The sequence below is a fragment of the Haliotis rubra genome, unplaced genomic scaffold (assembly GCF_003918875.1).
Source record: "Haliotis rubra isolate DU_JTF1 unplaced genomic scaffold, ASM391887v1 Scf99, whole genome shotgun sequence".
Lineage (NCBI taxonomy): Eukaryota > Metazoa > Mollusca > Gastropoda > Lepetellida > Haliotidae > Haliotis > Haliotis rubra.
In genome coordinates, this window is record NW_025767734.1 from 688,340 (window position 1) to 699,665 (window position 11,326).

At 39.0% G+C, this 11,326-nt stretch overlaps 1 protein-coding gene across 1 annotated transcript in view; it reads right to left on the reverse strand.

The window, feature by feature from the left end:
• LOC124265719 (myelin expression factor 2-like) overlaps positions 1-7,755 on the reverse strand; it is a 36,295-nt gene extending 28,540 nt beyond the window's left edge. Inside the window, exons 1-12 of the mRNA XM_046700530.1 lie at positions 7,642-7,755; positions 5,154-5,335; positions 4,866-4,926; positions 4,241-4,334; positions 3,667-3,739; positions 3,457-3,605; positions 3,059-3,212; positions 2,306-2,401; positions 1,799-1,870; positions 749-1,425; positions 516-567; positions 285-383 (exon numbers count right to left, since the gene is read on the reverse strand). Coding sequence (XP_046556486.1) covers positions 285-383; positions 516-567; positions 749-1,425; positions 1,799-1,870; positions 2,306-2,401; positions 3,059-3,212; positions 3,457-3,605; positions 3,667-3,739; positions 4,241-4,334; positions 4,866-4,926; positions 5,154-5,335; positions 7,642-7,706 — 1,774 coding nt within the window. The 5' untranslated portion in view covers positions 7,707-7,755. The remainder of the gene's footprint in view (positions 1-284; positions 384-515; positions 568-748; positions 1,426-1,798; positions 1,871-2,305; positions 2,402-3,058; positions 3,213-3,456; positions 3,606-3,666; positions 3,740-4,240; positions 4,335-4,865; positions 4,927-5,153; positions 5,336-7,641) is intronic.
• Between the last annotated feature and the right edge of the window lie 3,571 nt (positions 7,756-11,326).

Sequence of the window (11,326 nt, forward strand, 5' to 3'; positions counted from 1 at the left end):
CAGTTACTTACAAAATACACTTACCTGGTTTGAACAAGGGGTAAATTGAAAACAATCTTAAACAAGACATACAGCATCTGTGTCCTCATGTAACACATTGTGGTATTAATTAAGCAAAATACTATCAAAACTGTAATCCAAAGTGATCCAGTAGTATAATGTTGGAAACCAGTTGGCATTATAAACATTGCCCACATTTAAGTTTAAAATCTGCTAAACATAATACAAGATGATTTAGGATCTACATGCAAGCAGACTGACTCAAAGTAAATTTCAAAGGATACAGATAGCTCTCTGTGCATCATCTGCATTGCCAAACCGAACCAGACCCACTCCAGTTGATCGACCATTTTCCTTCTCAATCTCTGCAAACTTCACATCACCTATAAATAAATCACCTTGGCTCTTCAGAAATGTCAACGACAGATCAGCTTTATCGCTTACAAACAATACCATCTGAATTATGTTAATGATTATAACATCAATTTTAATACCAACAACAGAAAGTTTCTTACCAATACCCTTGAACTTTTGTCTCAGTGCTTGCCATGAAAACGAGTATGGAAGCTGAAAAAGTAAACCTAAAGTTATGTTTTCAGTTTAACGTAAGGACTTAAAAGGATTGCTTGGCTCTATAAACTTCAGCTATATAAAGTTTTCTTACTCTTCTGTTCATTTCATGTGTGTGAGTCTCCAAAGCCCATTAGTGTTGTGAATGGAAATAGCCAAGACAAATCTAGATACTCACATTCTTTACAATAACTGTGCAGGCATCAGGTCTAGTTGAGCGGGACTTATCCCCTCGGTCACTGTATCCTGATCCCATACTGCTACCTCCCATATTGGAAGAGTTGGAGCCCCAGTTGCCGCCGCCCATGCTACTCCCGCCCATCATGTTGCTGCCCGACATTCCGCTCATGTTAGACATTGATCCAGTCATACCCATTGAGCTGTTGAATGAGTCACCCATTCCACTTGCAGATCCCATCTTATTGTTGCCCATTCCGCTAAAATTATCCGACATGCCTGACCCCATGCCAAAGTTGCCCATGCCAGTGCCCATTCCCATGGATCCTGTTCCCATGGTGTTCCCCATACCTGTTCCCATTCCCATGCTGCCACCTACTCCTGACATTGTTCCCATATTGCCCCCCATACCTCCCATCCCACTGTTCATGTCAAGACCACCCATGGAACCCATGTTACCAAGACCACCCATGCTTGTCGCCATGTTGCCCATTCCCCCACCACCCATACCACCGCCCATGTTACCACCTCCCAGAGATTGAGCCCCCATACCTGTGCCCATCCCACCACCCATTCCTCCTGTCATACCACTACCCATCCCACCACCCATGCCACTGCCCATCCCCATGCCTCCTCCCATCCCCATGCCACCTCCCATGTTGCCCATTCCTCCCATGTCTGAAACACAACAAGCATGATAATGAAACAAGGATGCTCACTGACAATACAGTCTGATGACATTTAACAGTGGGGATTGATATGTCATATGTCAAACTATCCACACAAACTATCCTACATCTTAAAGAAAGAATATGTTAACGTAAAATCTTATTGTGTAGAGCAGGCTTCTACAGTAGTATCAGCAGGATTTGTTCTAGAGGAAATGCTGAGTGGATATATTCACTCTTTACTTCATCATTAGGACTGATATTACAAAGTTTCTCCCGAAAGTGACCTGGACCATACAAAGCAAATGTTGGGGACCATTATTTTGTGCAAACATATATCATCAAATCTGTAATGTTAAAATAAAATGCTCAATGAGACTTACTGGACATCTGTGGATTATTATGCAATGGCATTCCACCAGCTCCAAGACCCATACCAATTGACTTCAAACCAGCTGCAACAGAAAACACTTTTCATTTGAACCAATGAGTTTTCCTTTTAACTTCACCATGAGTCCTGAAAACACATACCACATTTGGTTTCCCTATTGATAATGGTTACTGAGAAAATCTGTTCCCATTGGGGATACTGGAACCAAGTCAAGAAACACATAACAAGGGCCATAACACTGTAACAAATTGTAAGACGGTTTCCATTTTCGAACTCCATCAAGGAATTTGTGTCCTGAAAACATGTATCAAATTTGGTTTCCGTATCTATAAAGGTCTCTGAGAAAATCTTGGACAGACAGATATCTAACCTATATACCCCTCACCTTGTGGCGCCGGATAAAACTGAACTAAAAGTCTTCTTCCAGATATTCGAGAGGATTTACATAAAGTAAAAAAGAATTTTATGATGATGATTGATTTAAATGGCAGGAACTTACGTGGAAGTTTGGGCATTGGTGGAGGCTGATCTTCTTTTGCTTTATCCATCCGGACCACCATGTTGCGTTCATACAATGTTTGACCGTTAAACATAGCTCACATAGTTAAGGGAAACAAATCACTTTAAAATCATCCATTTTAATTCTAATACATAATTTTACTTAGCAATAATAAGTTTTCCAGAATTCACAAAATTGCTCTGAAAATGTCAGGTTCCACTACACATGCAGAAGCTGTCCACATCTCCATCAGTACCAATTCAATACTCCATGAGCACAATTACCAAAAACTCACTAAAATGACAACTGTGACTGAACAACCACTACATGTTAAAGTAGCTGTACACTAATCATCAATATACTTGTAACACAAGAGCAGGGTGTGATGTTGTCATAACATCCATATCATATGACAATGGTATAAGAATCTATACTGAAACATTGCATGAAAATGTAATGATAATATAATGATAATATAATAAAGAAGTTGTTATCCATAAAGTATCATCCCTTTCTTATCCGTCAGTGATCAAACTTTCCATAAAACCTTTCAGTCAACCTTTTATGGGCATCTAACCAAACTTCAAACTTAGATGTTTTGAGACTTGTTATAACGCATGAAATACTAACATTAAGTGTCCCAGATTGCCCTGGAGACTGGTGTCAATATTGACTCAATACTGGCATGTTTTACATAAACATGACCAGTCAGCTTTACATATTGACAAATAGAGATTCCAGTGTGAAGGATACAAATTGCCTGTACAGCTTCAAGGGGCATCTCAAACTCCACAGTCCCCATGCCACGGCTCTTGCCCTCTTTGTCAGTTTTGATTTCAGCTTTCAGCACATTACCAGCAAGTTTGAACACATCCTTCAACTTCCTCCATGTCACTTTGTAGTCAAGCTACCAAAGAATATAGCAATTACTCTGGTTAGGTATGAAAAGTTACACTATATAATATATATACCAATTGTTCACTATTTCTAAATAAGCCAACCAAATGTTATAACATTTACAATAACTGGACAAAATGTCGCCTCCGAAAAATTAGGAATTAATGTGCATGTCTATGCTTTATTCGTTTCATGTTTCTTGCCCTTCTAGGTGAAAATATGTATTGACAACTTTCTAACACTTTTCTACTTACATTGGCAACAAACACTGTGTTGGTGACGGGACCCTCAATTCCTAATTGTTGAAGGGTCTGGTTGTCTATTCCATGAGGCATCATGCTTCCACCTCCCATGTTTCCCATCATCCCCCCGCCCATTCCTCCTCCCATACCCATGCCACCTCCTCCTCCACACCACCACCTCCACCGCCCATACCCATTCTCCCTCCCATGCCTCCTCCCCACCCATTCCTCCACCCCCACCCATACCTCCACCCCCACCCATGCCTCCTTGCATCCTCATGTCATTTTCACGTTCCTGAAAAACAAAGTAGATATGAAAGACATCTTAAAACTTAATCACTGAGGTCAACAATCATTATGTCCAGAAACAGTTTGTATATCCACATATATATAAACATATCCACACCAGCCCTATTTTACTTTAGTGAGTTTAGGTTTATGCCACTATTAGCAATATTCCAACAATATTGATTTGGGGAACACTAGAAATGGGCTTTACATTGTACCAATGTGGGGAATAGAACCTGGATCTACAGTGTGACGATCGACCACTTTAACCACAAGGCTACCCTACCGCCCTTAAAACTTAGAGAAAATGTACACAGGTACATACAGACTGAGGACTGGAGAAATAAGTCCATTAGACTTTCTTTAAAAAAATAAATCTGAAAGGCAGTATCAATCATTAACAAACAGTTATGGTTATACTGGAACTACAAAATGATTATATCTAAAATGAATAAGCTGCAGTGTGTATGAATTATTCAAGAAGAATTTTGTGAAAGAGCAAACAAACCTCACGGACAACCATAAATCTGTCCTTCAGTTTGTATTTGTGCATGGTTTCAATAGCTTTCCTAGCTATTTCCTTGTCTTTGAATTCCACCACACTGGAAAACCAAATGTCATCAATGTTAGTTGAACATAAAATGCACGTTACAAATGAACTAGTCTAATGCTTCTAACAGGCAACCATTCTGCACCTTTCTACTCTTTACAGTTGCACAAAGAAATTACCATTTATCTCAAGTCTAGACCGTTATGTCACTGTGACACCTTATTTCACTGTTATAAAGTAAGAGTCCTTGAGCTTTGCTCTTATAGTATTTGAATCAGGGGATCATAAATATTTGATAAATGATGAAAGTATAATGAGTATGACTTCCATGCTTCATTTCACATATAATAGTATCTCTTTCATTAATAATAATGGCCATTTGTAATGCGCCTTTTCCACATGCTTCAATAGTTCCAGTCTCAGTATATCTTTTGGTATAAACACGTGAAAATTTATTTGACATTTAGATATTTGACATTTAAATGTATCTAGATTGAATCAATGTGGTGTATATAAAGACTATGTTAATATATGTATATTCTTGAACTGAATAAAACTATTTGAAAAAAAAAAGAACACTTACCCAACTCCTTTGGGCTTCCCATCAGGTAACTCAAAAAGTTCAACATATGCAACCTCTCCAACTGAAATGAAATAATTTCAAGTGTAACTGGGAGATACTCAATGACTAATAAACCATTTTGCCATATGATATGTTAGTCATAACTTTTAATTACTTCATCTAGATTTTAGGAGCAATACTCTTCTGATCCAAGTTTAATGAAATGATGAATTAACTAGCCATTCAAACTGTAATTGCTTAATCACTTCAAATAAATGTTCATGTTAAACTTTAATTCCTGAGACTGACCTTCCTTTCTGAACAAGTCCTTGATATCCTGCCATTTCATCTCATATGGAATATTACTAATGATGACTCTTTTTGAGATAAGGTTGACTGGACGACGCCTTTCACGGTCCCTATCGCGGTCTCGTCTTGGTGAACGGGACCGGGACCGCCTGACTGGTGACCTTGACCTAGACCGTCGCAGACTGGAATTGGGAAGAAAGCAAAATATTAATTAGTTGACAAAGAGTACGTTTCTGTGAATTTTATTATACTGACTGACTGAGTTTGGTTTTACGCCGCTTTTAGCAATATTCCAGCTACATCACAGCAGGGGGAACACCAGAAATGGGCTTCACACATTGTACCCATGTGGGGATTCGAACCCGGGTCTTCGGCATGACAAGCCAACGCTTTAACCACTAGGCTACCCCACCGCCCTGAATTTTATTATAAGAGTAGCATACGTTAATAACCATTAAAGATGTGATCATGGTGATGTTTCAGTCCCTAAGTTATAATCCTTTGGCATCAAAGATTCAGTTAAAAAACACGAATCAGAAAACAAATAATGAAAATATACAAGTGAGTCCGGGAATTACGCGCTTCCGGTAATTCTGCGCACCTGCAATAGCATACTCAGTATCAAAGGTAAAATCGTCTGCTACTACATTTACGCTTGAAATCGGGACATTTCTACAAGGGACTGGCTTTTAATCACTAAAGGTAAGTAAATAGCAGTAATTGACAGATAAATTGACAGTTATATGAAAATTCGTTTTCTTCAGATTTCTAAACCTTTATTCTTCATTATTCATAGTTGGATTTAATATGAAACACTCTTCCTTACATTGATGAAGTGATTTTTGAAAATAATCTGGCCCAAATATGCTTCCATACTTCGGAGGTTAAAGCGTTGGCTCGTCACGCCGAAGACCCGGGTTCGAATCCCCACATGGGTACAATGTGTGAAGCCCATTTCTGGTGTCCCCCACCATAATATTGCTGGAATATTGCTAAAAAAGTGGCGTAAAACTAAACTCAGTCAGTCAGTCTATACTTTGGATCTCCAGCTGGATGTTAAGCGCATCAGTTGCTGCGCAGAATTACCGGACAGCGAGCGATGTCATCAAAACGCCGGTAAGGTCAACCGTATGACATAATGCAACGTTAGAATCTTATAGTCGTCAATAAGACTTATATTTCTAGGTAAATATGATGCATACCAGTATGTTTAGTCACGTAAACCACAAAAATTAAGAGACGATAGTTGCCGTGTTGTGCGGAATTACCGTACGGCATTGTACAGGTATACATGAAAATGAATTTAACATGAACATTGGGAAAATAATCTGGGGTATAAAACTTCCCAGAGAAATTAGTTAAAACTGCGGGAGTACTGCACTTTACTGGGCGCACTTTTTCAGATTAATTAGCGCTGCTGGGTTTCCCTAACCCCTAAGGATCGTAAAGGGTGCCTAACCCTAAGGATCGTAAAGGGTGCCTAACCCTAAGGATAGTAAAGGGTGCCCAACCCTAAGGATCGTAGAGAGTATCATACCCTAATCCTAAACCCTAAGGATCGTAGAGGCAGTAGAGGGAGCAGCGAGGGTTGCGCCCGGTAAAGTGCATTCTAGCCAAAACGGGAGTACTGCACTTTACCAGATTAATTAGAGCTGCTGGGTTTCCCTAACCCCTAACCCTAAGGATCGTAAAGGGTGCCTAACCCTAAGGATCGTAAAGGGTGCCTAACCCTAAGGATAGTAAAGGGTGCCCAACCCTAAGGATCGTAGAGAGTATCATACCCTAATCCTAAACCCTAAGGATCGTAGAGGCAGTAGAGGGAGCAGCGAGGGCTGCGCCCGGTAAAGTGCATACGGACGCACATTAATTAGCGTTGCTGGGGTTCCCTAACCCTTCCCTAACCCTAAGGATCGTAAAGGGTGACATACCCTAACCCTACGGATCGTAAAGGGTGCCTAACCCTAAGGATCGTAAAGGGTGCCATACCCTAACCCTAAGGATCGTAAAGGGAGCAGCGAGGGCTGCGCCCGGTAAAGTGCATTCTAGCCGACTGCAATTTACTTGGTGCAGCTTACTGTTATGCCTCCTCAGACAGCAGAGTCACAGATATCTCATGTAGCTCCGATCCTAACGTTTCGGTACATTATCTCAAACTCTATCATTGGAAGCCCTTTCTGATCAAGCACCCCTTTACAAATATTTTCGTTGCACGATGGTATGAACTTTAGGACCGATTTGGTGAAATTCACAATGTGCACCTTGATCTGGTTCCTAACTAACTAACTAACTAAAACAATCAATTCATCTAATACCTCAGTGGCAACTAAGAAATGGTCTTTGTTAGGCCGGCGTCTCAAAGTTGGTCTGGTCAGCGTGGAGTGCTCCAATTTTCGTGCACGCAATTTAGCATGTTCAGCGCTTCAGATACATGAAATGTGCAAATTTGGGGCTCAGATATATCTACAGTATGTTTTTATCCTCAACTTACCTTTGGCGATCAGGTTTAACATCCTGATCTCTCTCAGAATATCCTTCGTTGTCAAAATCAGCCATGGCTTCTTCCAGTTCTGAATGTAGCCTCGTTTTCAAACACACAATCGGCAGTTTCCGTTTGCCTTCAGATAATCTCGTTGACGAGATGATGCGTATACTCTTCAAGCACTTCCGATTGTTATCATCACCTGCTGAATGACGACTGCATACAAAGAAGTAACATAATTATGAAGAATTAATCTTTCAATTGAGCAAATGCTCTGTCCTGTAAATATACCTCCCTCCGCAAAATATGCTTAAAAGAAGGAAAAGCAAGATTTTATGGATGTCAACTTCTTTATTGTTGACATCCATAAAATCTTGCTTTTCCTGTTTTTTCCACTGCAAATGCCCTTCAAAGATTTTATGCTTAAATGAACAGTAATAATATCTAGAAAATAAGGATTTGTTTCAGAATTTGTAATGTTGTGGAATTGAAATAAGCTTTCCACGTTGACTGTAACTCAAGACATTATGTTTTTGTATGGTGTGTTTAAATAAGGTTTGCTTATGAGACTTTATTACAAGTTGCTCTTAAACCTTGAATGAGGTTGTTCCAAGGACGACTGCGCGAAAACAGGAGGGCTGCATGAACCCAAATGGGAATTCATAAAATATAACACGTGTCGATCTGCATGAACCCATAATGCCTTATATCAACTTTCTAATTACAGATTGATGTTTGTGTTATATTTTAGGTCTACCAGGTGACACGAGTAAATGAGAATGTAAATGTTTACTTTTGTATTTTGATTTAAGTTCATTAACAACCAAGAACTATTTTGTTTGTTTGCATGTTGTTGAACGCCGCACTCAGCAATATTCCAGCTATGTATGAAGCGGCAATGGTCAAGCCTGCACCAGACAATCCAGTGATGAACATGACTCATTTACTTATAAGTTTGTTGGACAATCTACATTCATTTGCTTGTATGAATAGAGAAAATCTACATTCATTTGCTTGTATGAATAGAGAAAATCGCAATGAATTGGGAAAATTACGCTGCTGCTCGTGGGTATAGTCTCAGATACAGGGGACACTACTCTTGTCGACTTTAGGCTTGTCCCGCGAAGAGCCTTTCGCAGGCAAAAACACATTTGAAGCTAACGATGCATTTGCTTTCTTTAGCATCTAAGTTTACCCCAACTAAACGCCAAACTATAGGTTTAGATCTGTGTATAGATATGTTCTGTAATTTAAAAAAAGAAGTTATAACAGCCTTTCTTTCAAAGGGTCACTCCATCCCCTAATATGGTAAAAACACACATCTCGATGGGTATCTTACTCTCCCTTGAATTATTCTGTGCATAAAGTAAGACATATTGATATGGGTAATATACACTATTTTGTATAAAGTAAGTCATATTGATCTGGGTAATATACACTATTTTGCTCTAATCATGTGAAGGCTGACACTTCACGCATACTCTTAAACGGTATAATCTTTACTTTCGACTTTCCTCAAGCATGATCGCATATCGTTTCAAGTACAATCGGTGGAGACTGATGTGTTTGAGGGAGGGAGGGAGTTTTTAGCAATATTCCAGCAATATTACAGCGGGGGACACCAGAAATGGGCTTCAAATGTAGCAGCGGGCGAGGTTCCAGTTGGAAAAATAACGCAGAACAGCTACTGGGATGTGAGCCGACAGCAATCTCTTTATTGTGTAAACAAAGTTTACTAATCAGTTTCCAGCTCTGTAAATATTATATAAAAATACTATTAAAATATCTGATAAATTAATTACACCAGCCATATCACATAACATCTATGAATTATATACAAAAGGGAACAGTAGATACAGTTAAACTGAATAGATTAACTCGTGCAGATTACAATGTATACTTAGGAAGCCGACACATTACTGTCTCCACAAATTGTCAAGATATATAGTCAATATATACAATATGTACACCTGACTTACCACTGTGTGGCAATGAGCTGGCAGCTTATTAAGTTGGCAGTGTCCAATCGGGATATTCTACAAATGTTACACAATGATGAGCAACCAGGAAAAATGGCAATTTAAAAATATAGGACATAAGTTCATGGATTAAAAGAGAAATTATATACCTTCAAAGCTGGTAGAATATCTGAACATTTTTATATATACTTATATACTAATTATGAACTACTAGTCAATAACACACACTCAATGGCAAGTTAATTTGTTGGTTCAACAGAGAAATATATCTTATCAATGCATTAACTTAATGCATTTAATTCATATACAACTATACAGACATATATATAAATACATAAATATGAAAGCAAAACACAAACTGACCTTATATATATACATAAATAGAAGTGAGGTCCACAGCCACTCAGTCCACAAAAAACCAAACTATTTGCTCAGCATAACATGTGTAAGACCTCTGACTTGTAAGAGTAGTATCTGACAACTGCTTGATGAAATAAAGTTGAACTGTAGGCAAGGAGACTTACATAATAAGGATATGGGACAAGGCAGACAATGCAATGCGCTTGTCATTAGAGTGACAGTGGCTATGGTGAAGTTAAGAGTTATATAATTGCTGGGGTAAATCTATTGTTACTTTCTGTATACTGTGTACGTGTTATAGCTTGTACAGGCACTTAATGGCCTAAAACATATTTCTAAAATATTTACAAAACAAATATAAAATCATCTCGGCCACACACACATTGTACCCATGTGGGAATCGAACCAGGGTTTTCGGCGTGACGAGCGAACGCTTTACAGGTTTTGTGATGTACCCTCGGCTATTGTTTCGTGCTTTTTGTGCCCCCAGGTCTTTCATAATGTCATAGTTGTAGATGTAACTCATTTGCCTGTTTAATTAAAAATTGATGAAAAGAATTTATTTTATCCTGACAACATAGAGCCGAGAAGGATTTCAACCAAATAATATGACAAGGAAGGCGTCAGGTCACAGAAGAGTAGATCGAGTCAGCTGGGAAGGAAGAGGTCTTGGTGTCTCTCCTAATGGCCACCTTACTCCTTGCATTCCTATATCATCACGTGACGGCAGTCAGTACACGGACGAGTCTGGACCAAACAATCCAGTGGCTAACACAATGAACATCATGGCCTACGTTTCCGAAATAAAATCAATCAATCAATCAATCAATCAATCAATCCACTGTGATACGATGGCATGCATCAACAAAATCAGCGAGCCTGACCACCCCATCACGTTAATCGAGAAGCATGGGTTGCTGCAGACTAATTCTCAACTTGATAGCGTGTTAAGGAATAACGATGTGGGTTTTTTTCAAAAGGGTAAATATGTCAGTTTTGGCAACATAGATATTTCATTCTGTTATTCATGTTAGCTTTGGAAAGTAAAGTGCAATCTGCTCTTTTGGGAACACCACATCAACAATCAACCACGATATATATGTATTTGCTGATACAGCAAATTAGAAGATAAAACTACTCTGTTTTCAATTTTGCGGTCCTTTATCGTTGATTTAAGACCCGATTCTATAACCTAGCACGACTGTTTGGCGCGCAAGAAGACAAGGCGCGAAGGGGCCTTTTTCCTGGAAGTCGCTTGGAATCGTCCCGTTGAGGGACAGGTTGTGTAATGAATAAAATCAGGAACCAGTATGCTTGTATTTGTAACAAGTAACATACATAAATAAAAAATACAG